An 18,556-nucleotide genomic window follows, 5' to 3' on the forward strand; every position below is an offset into this window, starting at 1 on the left:
TCAATTTTTCACCATTGAGGATAATGTTTGCTGTGTGTTTGTCATATATAGCTTTTATTACGTTGAGGTATGTTCCTTCTATTCCTGCTTTCTGGAGAGTTTTTATCATAAATGGATGTTGAATTTTGTCAAAGGCTTTTTCTGCATCTATTGAGATAATCATATGGCTTTTATTTTTCAATTTGTTAATGTGGTGTATTACATTGATTGATTTGTGGATATTGAAGAATCCTTGCATCCCTGGGATAAAGCCCACTTGGTCATGATGTATGATCTTAAAAGGGCAATTTGAAAAATAAAGTGATACACTGAGAACTCAATGATACAAAGAAAATAGCGAGGCTTTGACAAGGCTGCCATCTGTAGCTTATTCTAGTCCTTCAATGGTGAAATTTGTTTTTAGAATGGAATCTAAAACAAAAGCAAAATGAAATACAGCAAAGAACGCCCCCCTAAAGCCTGAAAATCCAACCAGAAGAAATAGTTTAGCAATGCACTCATCCAGTGGGTGGTGGAGCCTCAGCCTAAATGAACTGAACATATCAATTAAAAAGTGGAAAGACTCAAGTATGTGGGCCAAATAAATGCCTAGACAGCACCCCCACCCAGCCCTTTGAGAAAGGTACTGGTGGAAGGTACTGGGATAGGTCACACTTCCCAGAAGGAAAGTAAGGGCAGAAATGCATGGAACAAGGACATAGTAGGAAACAGTGGAGCATCCCTATGCGGTTCTGTGTAGACAATAGAACAACCAAAGTAGGCTATTCCTCATCCTGGTATGTCCACATGAACAAGCCTTGTTGCTCAGAAGAATCACTGAAAGTTGAATGCTAAAGCAGTTCTCATCCATCTCACAATCTTGGGGTAACATTGGCTACACAGACAGTTCAGCAGATCCTCCCTTGTTAAAACCAAGTAGCTCAAGAGAACAATCCAAAGGTTCCAGCCAGGGGCACTAGCAGAAGTTAAAAGAGTCATTAAAGGAATGGAATGAGCATTAGGAATTATGGTGCAGGTAATGGTCGAGTTAACCAGGAAATTAAAATCCTGATGTAGAGAAAGGGAAATTTAAATGGGTGTCAGGTAGTGGTGTGCTGTTAAATGGGTAACAACCAGCTTTCTGTGTGAGAAAACAACAACTCTGATTTATAGCATTTGCTGAATTCCATGGTGTAAATATTCCCATCATGGCTGAGCTCTAGTTACTAGAGTTGGCAAGCAGTGTACACAGTCAGCTATCATGAGCTAGTGTAAACCAGCTCCAGTAGACCAAGGGTCATAACCTTGGTTAGGACCTTATGTCTACTGCTGCCTAGCCATGTCACCCCAGTAAGTAACTTCACCATTCTGGGTCTCAATTTCCTCATGTGTAAAATATCAATCCCACAAGATCATTGAGGAATCAGACTAAACAAATTTACCTCTGTCTCAGATCTCTTCTACCTCTGACTCTCTATGGTTCCGTGATGGAACTGGCCACATTGGTGGCTTTTTGCCTTTCTCCATCTCATGCCAGGTCTTGTGAGCCAGGGGAACACAAGAGAATCCTAGAGGAAGCCACTCTATGGTGTGGTAATCAGAGCAGAGGGCTTCTGGTGGCTCAGCAGTAAAGAATCACCTGCCAATGCAGAAGATGAGGGTTTGATCCCTGGGTCAGGAAGATCCCCTGGAGAAGGGAATGGTACCCTGCTCCAGCATTCTTACCTGGAGAATTCCATGGACAGAGGAGCCTGGTGGGCTATGGTCCATGGGTTTGCAAAAGAGTTGGACATGACTTCGGGAGTAAACAACAACAATCAGAGCAGAAACCACATCCATGTGGCCTGAAGTGAGGTGGAAGGCAATGGCCACTGCATATTTTTGATACAGAAGAGATTTCTAGGTGGAAATCAGTTTGGAAAGTGGAGGTAGAGAATTTCTACATCTATTATTTTAATGGTATATTTATTGGGGCTAACTCAGAGGTGTAAAGGGTACCTAAGGTCAGTGCAATGAATATATGCCCTCTCTTCCCACAGTGTACCAGAATTGGCCTGAGCATGAAGAATACACAGTGAAATTAGGGTCTGTTCATATTTGAATGTCCCACGAATCTAAAGGGAGTAACTCAGGACTAACTTTCTTTATGACCTTTACTGGACCTAGGAACTCATGTTGCCCTCACCATCCTGTTTGCTGTGCCTCTGAATCAGAGGGACAAAGCTCAGTTTATCCCTTGGGCCATCATTTGGTGACATGATTAGCTCAGAATGGGGGTATCTGGGTCCTTCATACCACTTCCTTTTGGGTAAATAGAATTAAGCCAGGGGCCAGAAGAATAAACACAATGATTGGAAGCTTGACCCCTGCTGGGATTCCTGAGGCTTCAAGCTAATGGACCAAAAAGTCCAAGTGAAAGGGAGTTTAGTAAGGTATAAGAGACATAATACCTTGTGCTTCCGGAGGCTGCCAGGACTGGTGGGCGTAGAGATGGGAGACTGCTTAGACTTGGGGGTAGAGAGCTGGCTGCTGGAGGTTCCGTTTGCTAGCCCAAGGCAAGAGAAAAGGAAGGGAGAAAAATCAACAGCATACAAAGGAACATGTTATCCTTCCCCTCTGAAGACACTAAGAACATTCAAACGCGCTACACAGACGACCAAGTGATTTGATGAGTAGAACGAAGGTGAAAAGAAACACATTCCTCAGAAAGGCAAGAACTACAATCCTCAGTTAATTAGATCCCCTTGTGGTGCAAAGCAGTAATCTAACTCCCGCCCCCCTCTTCTCCCCGCCTCACCTCCTCCCAAGTACTTCCAATTACAGGGATCTGGTTCTTTTCAAACCTTTTTCATATTCATTCCCAAGTCTGACCCTAGCAGCATCTCTGGGAGGTAGTCCGGGAACATGTTACTCTGTTTCAATTTTATAAATGACATTAAAAAGGCATGAAGAGGTCATATGCCTCACCTTAAAGGGGAAGGCATCTGGGTGATTTGGGCATGTCCCCTTTGGTGGCAGATGATGTGGTGCAGGACAGCCCTATTATCTATCTTTTCCCCTCTCTATTTTCCTGCTCATCTTTCCCCCCACTCTCTCTTCCCTACCTCATTATGGGTACAAAGACCAGAAGGAAAAAAGGAGAGAGAGAGAGCTAATTAGGAAGCAGAATGGAAAAGAAAATGGAGGAGAAACAGTGTGAAACATAAAGAGAGGTGCATACAGCAAAATGGGCAGAGGAGAGAATTGAGAATGAGAGAGATCAGAAGTGAAGCAGACGAGAGACAAGAGGTTGCTAGGAAAGAGAAGGAAGAAGTTTGAAATCAGGAGGAAGGCTTACAGACAGAAAAAGGATGATGGCATTAATAGCCAGAGTCAGGGTGCACCTCCATTTGTCTCTAGTCAGTAAAATGTTGAAAATGAAATGATTTAGTATTTAACATCTCTATATTCCATTGTTGTTGCAAATTGTCTTATATTCCCTTGCTGACCAGATTTTTAAAAGATCCAATCATGTAAAAAGAAATGTGGTGCATTGAAGTGGAACAATTAAACAGCTTTCAAAGGGAATTCATGTTCAGACATCTCATGCTTAAGTTAATTTATTTTAAAATCTAAGGACCTACATTGTTCCTCAGATATTCTGAAATGTGCTTTTTAAAAAAGGCAAATATCCCAAGGGCACTGTGGGGAGAGGGGAGGAGAAGAGAAAGAGGAGGAAGGGAAGACAGGGGAGAGCGGGTAGAGGAAGAGAGACAGAGAGAATAGGAAATTGAAAAAAATTGAGCAAGAAGATGGCCTGAGAGTGTTGCTGTTGATCCCATAGGTAAAGCTTAAACTGATGTATCATGAATATTTCCTGAAGATATACTTCCTCTGCACCACTTTGGTAATGTTTCCCTAGGTTCTGGAACCTTCACATCAACTATAGAGATGAAAGAGATATCAGTGTGGTGGTAGCTGAATTTATCCAAGTGCAAGTGAGCTGAAAAATGGGCACTTAGGCATCCACCATCTGGTTTTACCTGTGTATTCACTTGTCTTTAACCTACTCACTGAGAGGCCTTTCTCCCTGTCAGGGCTTCCTGGGAGTCATTCATTAAATTGGCCAGTAGTTCCAGAGTCCTTTCTCTAAACTGAGCCAAGAATTAGACACTGGGGTTTCGGAGATGAGTAAGTCACTTCAAATGGGGAGGCAGATAAGAATACTGTAGAATAAGTACTATGACAGAGCCAGACAAGTGGTGTTATTGGAGCCCAGCAGAGATGCTTGGAAATCAGGGAACTAGGAGGCAAACAAGAGGAGGCAACACCTGAAAAAAGTCTGGAGAGATGACTCTAGAATAGACAAATCTACAGAGACAGAAGGTCCAATAGAGCAATGGTTGCCACAGGCAGGCCAGCAGGAAGCAAGGAGGCTGCAATGGAGAGGGTCTGCTAACAGGTACAAGGTTTCTTGGCGAGAGGCGGATAAAGATGTTCTGGCATTAAATACTGATGGTTGTACAACTCTATAACTAAACTATCAACATCCAGTGAATTGTACATTTTAACTGAGTGAATTGTTTGTTATGTGAATTATATCTCAATAAAGCCATTAAGAGAAGAGGAATTGGAGCTAGTTAGGCAGAGAGAGTAGAAAGTATAGTCTAGATCAGAATTTCACTGGGAGGGGCAAAAGGAATGGCAGCGTGAAAGGATACAGTACATTTACAGAAGTACAAACAGCTCCAAATGGCTCAAGCATACATGCCAGCAGTGAGTTCTGAGAGATGAGACTGGAGTTGAGGATAAAGACCAGACCCTGGGGGCCTCTTGTGAGGACTTTAGTTAAGTTTGGGTTTGATGTGTGAAAGAAATCATACATTGTCAAATGTACATTTGATAATACATCACAAGTTTGAGACCATCAAAGTTGTATTTAAAAACTATGACTCCAGTCGTGGTGGGTGGACTGGATTAGGGTGGGGTAAAGGTAGAAGCAAAGAGATTGGTTGAAAGACAATGCATTCATCCAGGTGAGAGGTGGTGATGGCTTAAATTAAAGCACTGGAGAGGTAAAGCATGGACTAGGAGAAAAGAGACCTAGAGGTCAGGCAAACTTAGGGTGTTATGTACACATACGATGCAAGCCACCCAAAGAGGAACATGACTTGTACCAAACAGCACAGAGACTGGGGGAGGTAGGCTTTGCCAGGGCACTAGGCTTTCTGGTGAATAAAAGAGACACTTTGGAAGAAGCAAGAGTCCATGGAGACACAACGTGGCAAAGGAGTCAATTACTCTGCAGGAAAAGGAAGGAGTTACTACACCACCTGCAGTGCCTCAGGGTCTCCAAGCAAGACCTGGCCCCCTAGAATTCAAGATGCAGAGCAATCTTGGTCATGAATGTGAACTGACATAATGCAAGTCTTTCAGAAGAGCCCTGACCTCAGCCAGGAAGTCTCAAAGATGTAGGTATCCCCAGGTAAGTTCTGCCATTTTGTTCTACACGGTTGCTCTGTCCTTGGGCAAGCAAGTTTCCCAGCGTTCCTCAGCCATGGTACAAGAGGATGACTACTATACTTCCAGTGTGAAAACTGTCTTTTTTACCTACCCTTTTATCCAGCTTTTTACGTGAGAATGAGCCCACTGGTCTTGCCAAAATGTGGGAAATTATTAACAATAGCATGTCTGCATGGGAATCAGTTCCCACTTATTGGCCATAGAGCTACACACACAGGCTGTTTTTTCTTTTCAATTTCTAGTTCTTTTCTCAACATTCTCTGTAACTCTCTCACCCCAAAATTTTAGAGCACTAAGGTTCCATCTATACCTCTCTCTCTATTCTCTGTATGTCTGTGTATATTTATATACGTTCCACTGCCACTCTCCCAATCAATCAATCTCCAGATCAATCTTAAGCTACCTGCAGATAAAGGATTTAGTTTTGTCATCAGCATTCAATAAGCATTTTGAAAATCAGTTTTTAACCATTTAACTACAATTAACAATTTAATTGTTGGGGAAAAACACGGCAGACACTTTCCCAGACTTTCATGATGGAGTTAAACCCAAAGATGGACACAGAGCAATGAGAAAATGTAAACACGAACAGGCAAAGGTCCCCCTGGAGTAGGAAATGGCAACCTGCTCCAGTATTCTTGCCCGGAAAATTCCATGGACAGAGGAGCCTGGCAGGCTACAGTCCATGGGGTCACGAAGAGTCAGACATGACTGAGAACACACAGCACACAACTCAGGCAAAGGTCAATTCCCTACAAACTGAAGGAGCTCCTACGTCTACAGAGGACGTAAAACATATTCTTATATGCATTTCTTCTATGGGTTCTGTGGGAAAAAAAATCTGGAAGAGTGCCATTTGACTTGAATTATGAAGCCAATTCATATAAATGTCAAGTAAAAGAAGTAGCAGGAAAAGATGAAAATAGGGTCTGATGAACCGTGCTTAGTTTGGGATTGGCAAATCCACATGGAAGGCTGTCGCACATCATTTTGAGCGTGACTGGAAATAACACCAGTTTGATAACCCTCATTTTTCCTTTATTCTGCTCAGACATCTTTAGCTTCTGTCTTGGAGGTTCCATTTCTCAGCTGCAATTTGCGAATTTACTGGGGGAGTCTTTGCCATCTTTCACTGGTCTCTCTCATTTCCCTTCTCATAACCACAGCCTTGCTGTTGGCATCTTTTATTTACTCATATTCCAAATCCTTTCATCCCTTTCTTCTCATTGTACAGTTCATTTTTACTCCTTTACAACAAGGCACATCAGGAACTTTTCAATCTCCTAGGCTGCTTTAACAATCTTATCAACAAAATCCAGGATAATAATGCTTATCTTGTGTCTGTGATAAGCCAGGAACTCTTTTCCTCTCTTTCTCGTCTCTCGCTCTCTTTCCCCCTGTCTCTCTCTCACACACATACACACAACCTCGTCTAGTCATATTCTAATTTCTGATAGGGAAACAGAGGTTTGTTCCAGTTAGAGACAGCAAATCCTGTGTCCAGGATTTGAACACAGGTCTTTCTGATTCCAAAGCCTATGTATGTTTCGGTTTGTTTTCAGTTTTTGCTGCATTGCTCTTCCCTTTTCACACTTTGCTCCTGGAGCTCCTTCCTGTGACAACTTTCTGACATGGGTAGGAAGGAGGGAGAAGAGTTGTAACAGAGAAAAAAAAGAAAGAAATAGGAGCACGTAGAAGCAGACACCAGAGCTTACACCCATCTTCTAGGCTTTTTATCCTACTCAATCTAGTTTAGATTGGAAAGTGATTAGCAAGAGCTATCCTTCATTCACCCTGCCAACATTCATAGACAATGTCCTGAAACAATAGCAGAGAGAGTGGCCAGCCAGCCATGTAACTACCCTCATGCCACAGAATCCTCTGAGAAGATGGTATCTGCATCCTGTCTGCCACTTCCCTCAGCTTTGCAGCATAATTGCCAAGCTTGGCTTGGCAAAATCTTGGCTTACTAGCTTCTCTGAAGGCTCATGCTTGCCCATTTCCCAGAGCTTGTCTTTAAATCCTTGGCTCCCTCAGAATGGAACAAGACAAGCCCCAACAAAAGATGGTGGGTAAGGTAGCTAAGTTGAATTAACTAGATTTATAGGGACCTAAATGTGTAGGGGAATAGGAGCTCCCAGGAGTCAAGAACAAGGTAGAAGGAGTCAGTTCCCGAAGAACAAGGAGAAATTTCAGTTTCTGGCATGGGTGGCCAAGGGCAGAGTATTGTCACCAGCCTGGCAAATTGATGCTGAGCTCTTAAGACTCTGAATTCCCTTGTCTGGAGGCTGGACTGCTTCCTGGAAATCAAGATGCAATCGTGTGAAAGGTGGGTATAAGTAGCCCCAGGTACAGCGATTAAAGATTTGTCTGGGCAATGAGTTAAACAAGTCATTTACTTTCTGGGTTCAAGTTTGCATGGTACAGGAAGAAAAGGGTCAGTTTGACATGTGCTTTTCACCCAGCCTTTGACTGGAGAGCAAACTGATTTAGTATTACTTCTCACTTAGCTCTGGCTTTTCCCTCCCATTCGAATCTCCACATTTGAGCTCAATTCAAAATCAAGTCTGCTGGTTTGGGTTTGAGGTCTATTTTGAAATACTGCTCACTGAAAATAAATAACTCAGTCTACAAAAAAAGCTATGACAATAATTTCAGAGCCACCTTTAAAATTGCAGATGTATTTCGACAATTGTTTTCAAAGCATTTTGCACTATATGAATTCACATGATTCTCCTGATAACCCCAAGAGATGGTAGCCAGGAATTAATGGTCTCCTTTTAATCATAAGAAGAGCCTCAGAGAGTTTAGGACTTGCTTAAAGGGTATAAACTGCTTCTTCTCAATGGATGGTGGACTTCAGGATTTGCTTACAGATTTATTTCAAAATTCCCCCAAAGTTAGCATATCACATACCACCATGACTTTTCAGTGATTGGTTCTCTGTCTTGTCTTTTCTAATTTCCTAATGTCTTGAAGAGGGAGATCTCAATATACAATTCAGTCACTTCCTCATTCTTTTCTCATACTGAGATGCTCTAATGTTCCTTCCTTCCAGTCCAAAGACACCCTGGTTTCTTCCTACTTATACAGGGAGGTTTTCTGGAAGGCCATCCAAGTAGAACCAAGGTGGTTTCAACTTACTTCAGAACAAGGCCAAGAGACTGAGCCTGTGGTTTTCATACATTCATTCCAAAGAGCCCTTGGGCGGGGTGTGTGGATTGGTTTGGCTAATTATTTCTGCTCAGTGGGAAAGCTTTTGTCCCTCTCCCCAGACTCATCTAATAGGGAAGCAAAAACTAAGGGCCCAACAACAGTTTTTCACTGATTTGATCACAAGCCTGGTTCTCAGGCCAAATTCAATCATAGGTTGTAAGACTCTGTAACTTCAGAAGTTGGAATTTGAATTTTAAATCAATTGCCTACAGAGTCTTGGACAGCATGCAGTGGTGGATTTTTTAAATAAAGGAGAAAAGTAAGAATCTTCCCTATAGCAAAAAAAACAATGTGTACCCATTTCTGCACTATTTTGACACAGATCAGTTTCCTTCAAGAAGAAGACAACTGTAAGAAGACTGATAGATGTGCCAGGATTGTTTCCTCTGACTTGATAAAGCTGACAATATTTATTTCTAGCTGAAGGTGGTTTTGCTGAGAACATGTTTCTGGTGGACCAAGCTTGTTGTCAACACTCACTCCCAGTTTTATGGGGCAGGAACTAGAAAAAAACTACACTGCCCTTAATCTGTGGAAAGAACATATGCTTTGGAATCAGTCAGGGTTTTAAACCCGGGCTTAGCCATTTCTTAGATGTGTGACCTCAGGTGAAACCTACCCTCTGTGAGTCTGTTTCCTCATCTGTAACATTTGAATAAAAATAATGTGGATGCCAATTCTTGTTTTGAGCATTACATGACAGACTACATATAAAACACTTAGTCAAGTGCCTTAGCAGATAGAGAGGGCTCAATAATGACAGCTTCCTTTGCTATTACTACTGGCCACTACTAGAAATGGAAGGAATTGAAGCATTGAGTTAGGAAATCCCCTTCCATGGTGTGTGATTCATCAACTTAAGGAGGCTGAGGACTAATTCTTTGGCTAGCAGGTCAGACATTAGAAGACTGAAGTTTTCCTGAGTGAAGCCCATTACTTTTTATTTGTGCAGGTTATGGCTGTGTTCCCCAAAGCAGAGCCCTTGGTTCTCGACTCTCTCAGCAGTACCATGGGGGTAGGGTGGTCAATGAACTCCATGTGGAACCATTGAAGGTATCGGAGCAGGGAAGTTATACAATGGCTGTGTTTTAGGATGAAAAATGTGGTGGCACCACAGCAAATGCCTAAGTGGATAGAGATTTGAAGCAGAGATACTATGTAAGAGTATGTTGAGCAATTCAGGCATCAGGTGATGAGGGAAAGGAAGGGATTTTTTTGTGAGAAAGGTGAAGATGTTTTAAAGGTTCAACAACAACAACAGGCACAGGATATGGTAGACATGAAGGACTGAAGAGTGGGAAGAGTCAAAGATAATGCCAAGGTGCTGGGCCTAGGGAATAGAATTGATTCTATTGTCAGGGGGTTGGGGAAGGGAAATATTTTTGTTTTGTAGACACATTGCATTTGGCACATGGAGGCAGAATTGTCTGGTCAGCATTCATGGCGCTGATATCCAGAAGGAAGGTGGGGGCTGGAGATGTAGGTTCAATGGCAGCCTGTCTGTACCTCAATATGCTATACTCATTACCACCTCTGCTCTTTTGTTCATGTTTTCTCTGCTGCCAGAAACATCCACTTCTTTATCAACTGAAATCTTCCTTCAAGCCCCAGTTCTTTCAGGAAGCCGTAACACCCTAGCCCACAGTAAACTCACTTTCCCACAAACTCCAATACTTCCAACAGCACTTACTGCCTCTGTCTCTCATGTACTCAGCATCTAAACAAATCATTAAGTCTCATTTTCAGCACCACAGTTCAATGGTTAAATTGTAGAGTGTGGGGCCAGATTGCCTGGGTTCAAACCCCAGCTCTACTACTTCCTGGCTGTGTGGTCCTGGGTAGGTCAGTCCACGTCCATATGCCCTAGTTTCTTCATGTGCAAAAGGGGGACAATAGCACCTACCTCATAAGGTTGTTGTAGGAATTAAATTAGTTAATATATGTAAAATTATTAGAATGTTTGCTTGACACATAACTGTGTCAGTATTTGTAAATAACAATGTTTGTACTCCACCAAAAATTTGGAGAATCACTTGTATTTAAACACAAATCCCAATGTGCAACATGTTGCTAGGACTCCTACTTCAGGGATATGGGTCAACACCACCACATCCCACGGCCTGTGGTGTGCTCTGGGCCCCCATTATACTGCTTCTCCAACCATTTCCTAAGCAATGGAAAAGTTGCCTTAGATATAGGACAGTTCTTCCACTTCAACTAGACATAAGCCGTGGTGTTAGAAAGAACCAGAATGGGGGAGGAGGTAAGGGAAGTCTTTTTCTCTTCCTATGGCTTCACCAAGGGCACAGACAAAGAACACCATTCCCCCTTGGATGGACAGGAGGGGAGCTGATGGAGGGTCTATGATGGGAACTGGAAACAAAGGTAGTTAATTTATGGCTGTGTTCTATGCTGCACAAAGAGAATGTCACACATACCACCCCCAACCCCTGCCTCCCTACAGCCCTTTTCTGAAAGCCGAGGAAGGTAGAAGGAGCAGAGAGGCAAGGGCCATCCAAGAGAGACTGTTTATTCACCACTCTGGAGCTTCTACACCCTGCCTCAAGGAAAATGCAAGGATTGTTTGCATGGGAGTCAGGAGAGCTGAGCTCTCATTCTTGAGTCATAAATAGATATTGGGAAGACTGCAAGATTTACTGAACCTCTTTATATCTTTGTTCTCCAATCTAAAAAAAACCAACTGGATAATTTTCTTTTCCCAACTTAATTTATGGTGCTATTATGAGTGACAACTGAGATGATGGATTTGGAAATATTTTGCAAAGTGCAGAGCATTTACGTCACATAAAAGATCACTATCTTGAACTTCTCTCAGATGCAGAAGAAGGATATTGTGTGTTGAAGACCTCCTGGAGAAGAAAATGGCAACCTACTCCAGTATCCTTGCCTGGAAAATTCCATGGACAGAGGAGCCTGGCAGAGCAGGTTATAGTCCATGGGGTTGCAAAGAGTCGGACATGACTGGGTCACTGAGCCCACACACACGGTCACATGTGGCAAGTGAGCATTTGAAGTGTGGCTAGTCAATTGAGGTGTACTGTAAGTATAAAATACAATTCCATTTCAACGAATGTAAAACACCTCAATAATTTGTTACATTGGTTACATGACAAAATGATTAGATTTGGGATGTATTAAATAAAATAAATTATCAAAACTAATTTCACCTGTTTCTTTGATCTTAAATGTGGCTATTAGAAAATTTTAAATTACATACAAAGCTTGCATCTGTGGCTTGCATTTTATCTTTATTGGACTGAGTTGGTACATCCAGTCACGTTCGGGACAGTCAGAGCATTCGGTTTCCTCCATCTTAGGCAACCCAAAGCAACCTGTTTAGTTCAGAAGAGAAGGACTCCTGGATACAGTAGTCCCATGGACATCCTCCCTCCAACCTGGCTGTTTTGTGGTCCTTGATCTCCCCTTTTAAAAGATGTGTATTTTGGTAGAGAAGACATTCATTCTCGGGAATTTGGGAACAGGGAAGATTTGACTTTCAGGAATAGGTGCTCCTAGGTTGGGGGACAAAGGGTGGGGAACATTGGGTTGCTACAACAATGACTCACTGTTGAAGAATAGCAAACTAATTATTACATTACAATCCTCTCAGCCTACCAGGGTGGGTAATTAGCTTCCTTGGAGGCTCCTCAAAAAAGAAAGAAAAAGAAAAGATTCCTTCCCAGCATCTGGCTGAATTTGTCCTTTTAATTCAATCCAATCCAATTCAATTGGGAGGTGGTTGCATAAAGAGAGAAATTAACACATTAAAGGCTGAAATAAAAATAGAGAGAGATGCGCAGAAACATCTTCCTTTAGTTCTGAAGCCAGCCTTACCTTTGCCCATCAAATAGCAAGTCCTGGGTTAATCAAAATGGAGCACTGCATAAACTTCCTTCACACATTCCACAGGAGTCCTCTGGGCTCAGGTTTCACCTGCTTTCCACACAGTCCCTTGCCCTACTTTAAAGACAAACTTGGCTAATGGGACTTATATTCTCAGAGTCCATCAGCTTTGTCCAGCGAGAATGAGCGCTCCTTATAGCTATATTACATAGACAATCAGATTTTTCCTTAACTCAAGTTTAGGCTTAGCAACAGACATCCCATTTGGGGCAATACTGCCATCAATATTGGCAGGCAGGAGTGGGACTGAACTCGAGGGGAATAAAGTAGAAAGATTTTGATTTATTCATGGGCAGAAGAGGAAAGACACAACTTAAACACTAAGGAACAAAGAATCAAATTATGATGCACATTACAGACCAAATAGCATCAATTTACTAAACCTCAATTCAAACTGAACGCAGATATTAACTGAATCATGAATTGGACTATATATATGTTTGTAAAGCTAGAAAACTTGTTCAGATCAAAATCAAACCTACATATTTTCTAATGAACTAGAACATCAAAACATTCCTTTAACTGAACCTGAAATGAGCCAATGTTTCATTTGGTTTGAATCCCGACTAAAGAGGAACATTTTTGGCTTTCATTTGCCATCAAAGGAAGGTAGTTAAAATTCCCTGGAAATGGCCTATCTTCCACAACCTTTAGTTACTCAGGCTAAATGAAGAAATGTGGATCCATCCACAAGTCTCAGATCCAAGACAGACTGACAGAGAACAGAAACAGGGCAGTATTACCAAGTCCTAAAAAAGAACAAAGTATTTCAGCTCAACCCAATGCCATTATTCTTTAATGAAGTAAGTGTTAGTCGCTCAGTTGTGACCACCTCTTTGCAACCCCATGAACTGTAGCCTCCCAGGCTCCTCTGGCCATGGAACTCTCTAAGCAAGAATACTGGAGTGGGTAGCCATTTCCTTCTCCAGGGGACCTTCCTGACCCAGGGATCGAACCCAGTCTCCTGCATCGCAGGCAGCTTCTTTACATCTGAGCCCCTAAATTAATCTGTATATGTTTTTCGCTGACAGCTCAGAAAACCTTGATGCTTTATGAAAACCTGTGTATTGTCTATAGCTCATCCTTCTTATTATCTAATTCTGTGGAATCTGGTTAACAATTCTGGAAATAACTGATAACCATGGAGAACGATTTTTGTCTTGACATGCAAGTTCTGTCTTATCCAAAATGGGAACCAAGTCTTAGAGAAGGTAAGAAACTTGAACCAAGTCACAAAGCTGGGAAGTGGTAGAGTTGGGTTTTCCTAGAGGGATGTCTCTCTTTCCTCTTCCATATCCTATCCCCGTACGCCTCCCAGCTCGGAATAGTCCTGAGTGAGGAGGAGCTGGAAAAGGGAAAATGGGTATGTCAACTCCAAACTTTACCTAAAGTACTGGTTTGCCTGAGATTGGCTTTATCCCTGTGGAATGTTCACTGAGCGGATGTCCTACTCTTGACCCTAAACTCCCTTTTACCTTTGTGGGCTGAAATCATGTGGAGGCCCTAAACACATCATCTAAGATGAGTGCAAATATTCTGAAAATTGCCAGAACATGAAGGCTGGCTAGATTAGAGTCTGACTTCACTTATGTCCATGAACTACCTGAAATGAAGATTTAAATAGTCTCTACTGAGGATACCACTTTAGGTGTTTTTGTTTGTTTGTTTGTTTGTTTTTTACTGGTAAGAAACAAGGGCTGTTAATAATTCTGATACCAAGTAAGGTCCCATTTTTCCTACCTCAAATTGGTTACTTTGTTTATCTTGTATGTGTGAGTGCATCCTCATTCCTTCTCTTTAGCAAGGGACTTTTGAAAGAAAGAGTTCAAGACCTAAAAATAGGTCTTGCCTGTTTAAGCCTAGGTTGGGATCTATTAAAACTCAATTTAATACATGTTCATTGAGTCCTAAATGCATTCCTTCTCTGTCTCCAACACATTATACTCAGTGAGGTGCATCTATTTTAGAAGGGAAATTCTGTAGGTAGCATGTTGGAGATCAATTATTTGACGTATGTATAAACTGTGTTTAATTACAGGTAGTCGTATTCATGTGTGCTGGGTAACCCAATTGGATACAGTCTGCAAAGAGAATCTACTTACTTCAAACTTTTGCCACCCCAGCCTTTCTAACTAATGGATTATGTGATGGCTTAAGAACAGGCCCACAAATTCTCAGATATCTTTCCCTTCAAGAAATGGAGGCTGCAACCCCTTCCTTGAATGTGGGCTGATCTTAGTGACTGCTTCCAATAAAAAGGCTAAAACAGAAGTGACAGTATATGGCTTTGGAGAACAGATCATAAAAGGAACCACATCTTCTTTCTTCTTCATTCTCTTGAATCACTGTCTGGAAGAAGATCCTGCCAATGGCCATCTTGGAAGTTAATTCTACCATCCCAGTTGTGTCTTCAAATGACTGCATCCCCTGACACCTTGACCTCAACCACATGACAACTACATGAAAGATCCTGAACCACCCGGCTAAACCACCCCAGAATTCCTGACTCACCAAAAACGTGAGATAATAAATGTTTGTTAGTATGTTTTAGGGTGATTTGTTTTATAGCAAGAAATAAGTAATACAGGTTAAAAATCCCAGAAATAGCCAGTGATACTCTGAAAAATTGATTAGCTAAGTGATTATTGCCAGATTTTATGAATATTTTTATTTATGTATTTATTTGGCTATACTGCACGGCATGTGGGATCTTAGTTTCCTGACCAGGGATTGAACCAGTACCCCCTGCAGTGGAAGGGCAGAGTCTTAACCACTTGGCCACCAAGGAAGTCCCCAGACTTCATGAATCTTGATCAAGTGTTTCAAGTACATTTTTTTTGCAAGGCCCTGCTTAGAACCTTTACAAACAATTCATTCTCAATCCAAGTGTTAAAATCTAAGTCTTCATAGTTTAAGCAATATGAATTTGCTTACATAGTTTCATGTGCTATTCTTATGTTTAACCAAAATATCACAAAACAGCTGTATTTTTAACAATTCCTTCAGCAAGTATTACCTACATGTCTACTGGGTTTCTAGCACTGTGCAGGGTGAAATAGGTGCTCTTGTGCTTTACAAACACTGTTAACATCTACTAGGACAAAGGTACTGTGCTCAGCACTAAGAATACAAAAATGAATGTGACACCTTGCCCTTGAGGGACCCAGGATTTGGTTGAGGAAGTAAATACATACAAGCAAATACATACTTTACAACACAGCTGTGACTATTACCCCAGAGATATGAACAACATGCTATGATATTGTGGAAAATGGAACAACTATTTCTACTTGAGGTATTGAAGGATTGAAGTTTTCAAGCAAAGAAGAGTGGTGGGTTTGAGGGATGGCATTCCAGGTGCAGGAGAACAGGGTATGCAAAGACATGAAGGTATGAAAAGCCTGAGTTGCCTCTTCACAGTTGGGCTCCTTCTTCCTGAGAATAAAGAGATGCCCAGTGATAGGCATGGTAAGATGAGGCCAGCAGGACCAGCTGTTTTTCTAGGCCATGGACATTTCAAAGCCAAGAGAGGTTGCTCAAGCTGCCTCAAACTGAAGATGTGATAAGGAGTGCTTTTGTTCTCTGCCCCAAGGCTCTCTGGCTAGAAGAATTCTCATGGTGAACCCTGAGCTTTGGGAGGATAAATGTGTAAGTCTTCTGGATCATAGAATTTCGTATCCACGAAGAATTCAAATTGTCAGTGCATGAGTCTACTGAGCTTCTACGCTTGGACTTCTGTGGCCCTTTTGCTTTTTAGATCAGTGCCACTTAAAATGTGGGTGCAAGGCCTTGCACCAGAATGTAAAGCAACACACTGCTGCCTTTATCAGTAAAATCATACTATGAAAAAAGAGCTGGCTGAAGTAAATGGTTTGCTCAGTGGCATGATTTACATTTGGCACCAGCTCCAGTCTCTTCACAGACTGATAAATAGTTCATGCGTCAGCAGTGATCCCTAGACCCCTAGATCACATTTTTTACATCATGAACTATCCACTAAATAAAATCCTATATATCAAATCTCTTTCTTTCCTTTGGGAACCTGACCTATATGTCCTTTACTCCTGTGAGAATGATGCAGTTTATTTTGTTTCCCTTTTTGTTTTGACTTCTAAAAAATTCAAAGTTACATTTAAAGCTCAAGGGCATCTACCATGTTGACACTTTGAGGTAAGTAGCTCTTTTTTTTTAACCTTCTTGTTTCTGATTCTGATTTTCTATTCCAAATTTCTGTTTGACTTGATTATATCACTGACGATGCATTTGCTGGATGATGTTGAGAATAATGGCAATGAAGAGAACCGTAACAAACAGCATTACAGCAAGCATGGAAAGTGGGCCAGATTTCTGGTCTGTACCCATCTGAGTAGAATCGGGGTTGTAGCTGTATCTCCATGAGGCCAAACAAATTGAACCGGTTAGTCTCTGAATGGATAGGATTGGTCTCACGGAGACACAGTGGTGTTCATGAGGAACTCATTCCTCTGCATGCAGAGGGTACTGCCCTCCATAAATGAAGTCAGCGTGCACAGTTAGGAGAAGAGCACTCACCGTCTTGGTCGTTACCTGAGTCAGCTGGAGACTTGCTCCGGCGCGTGGGGCCAGGGCTCTTAGCTGAACTCTTCTGAGGTGTTGGGGATGCCTTGGGGCCAGCTGTGGCTGATGGGTTTCCCTTCATGACTCGGCATTCTGGTGGAAAAGGACACAGATGGCTTAGTAGAGCTGGGGAGAACCAAGACTCAGCATGTTACCAACTTCTGGAAACTGGAATAAGCACCTCATGCCAAAGCACTTCATGTCTCAGGACTACAAGGTGGTCCTCAATGTTTGAAGGAATGATGGCTCTGGAGAGAGAGGCAAGGGAGAAACTTTCAAAGGCACCTGGGCTAAGCCAGATGTTTCAACTCCTGAATCATGGAAACAAGGGCAGGAGTTGAAAAGTAGTCCGAGCAGGTAATTAAATAGTCAATAGTCAATCATTTTGGGACAACTTAGTCATGGCTCAGAACAGCACCTGTTGAAAAATTGATTTCCTTGGAGAAGAGATTGACAGCTCAGAGGTTGCAGCCACACAGATGAAATATTCATGAATAATTTAAAGGAGGGGGTAGGCGCCACTATTTATTATTCATCACATGTCATTTATTGCAATAGGCATATTAAGGATGCCATGTCATTTTATAAGTAAGCAATACTACCACCACCACTACCACCTTGCATTTATAGAGTTCTTTATGATTGTCAGTCTATCTCATCATAATCCGTTCTCCTGGTTTAATGAATAAATGGACCAGTAGAGACTATGCCACTTGTGACTTACAGAGAGAAAAAGGCCTTGGGTGTGTAGGAGAGTCTGCCAAATGTTTCTGCTATTCCCCCAAGCTCAGTCTGACATGTTTGGAGTACCCTTTCTATGCAGGTCACTCAGCATCCCTACCATGGTAATTTGGGACACTGATGGTGCTAATATGTTAGGAGGATTATTATAATCATTTTGCTGATGAGAATGCAAAGAGCTTAAACCTCTTGCTTAGAGCCACAAAGGAAGAAAACAGCAAATAAGGATGCACAGTCAAGCTTCTTGAGTCCTAGTCTAGAGCTCTTTCCACTATCTTTCTCCAACCTCATGTGATCATGCTCAAAGTGGAACCAAACAGCTAGGCACTGGGTTATCTCTTCATTGGACACCACCTCATCACCTTCTACTTAAAGACACACCAAAAATATTGGTTCTCTGAAAGATTAGGAGATATTTTCTGGCATATTAAGCTTTGGTGGAAACTGAATTAAGCAGAAAGCTCATTTTTGTTTTTGTTTTTTTACTTCTTGTTTTGATTGACAAACTTTAGTGATCACTGTCCAGAGCTGGAGATATACAAGATACAAGAAACTGGACAGTCTGGGATTTGTTTACCTATTTTATGGTCACCTGCCT

General features: G+C 41.9%; 1 protein-coding gene across 1 annotated transcript in view; it reads right to left on the reverse strand.

The window, feature by feature from the left end:
- DCX (doublecortin) overlaps window positions 1-18,556 on the reverse strand; it is a 115,288-nt gene that overhangs the window by 11,318 nt on the left and 85,414 nt on the right. The window contains exons 5-6 of the mRNA XM_068963091.1: window positions 17,188-17,310; window positions 2,430-2,524 (exon numbers count right to left, since the gene is read on the reverse strand). Of these exons, the coding sequence (XP_068819192.1) occupies window positions 2,430-2,524; window positions 17,188-17,310 (218 nt within the window). The remainder of the gene's footprint in view (window positions 1-2,429; window positions 2,525-17,187; window positions 17,311-18,556) is intronic.

This window comes from Capricornis sumatraensis, chromosome X, assembly GCF_032405125.1.
Source record: "Capricornis sumatraensis isolate serow.1 chromosome X, serow.2, whole genome shotgun sequence".
NCBI lineage: Eukaryota > Metazoa > Chordata > Mammalia > Artiodactyla > Bovidae > Capricornis > Capricornis sumatraensis.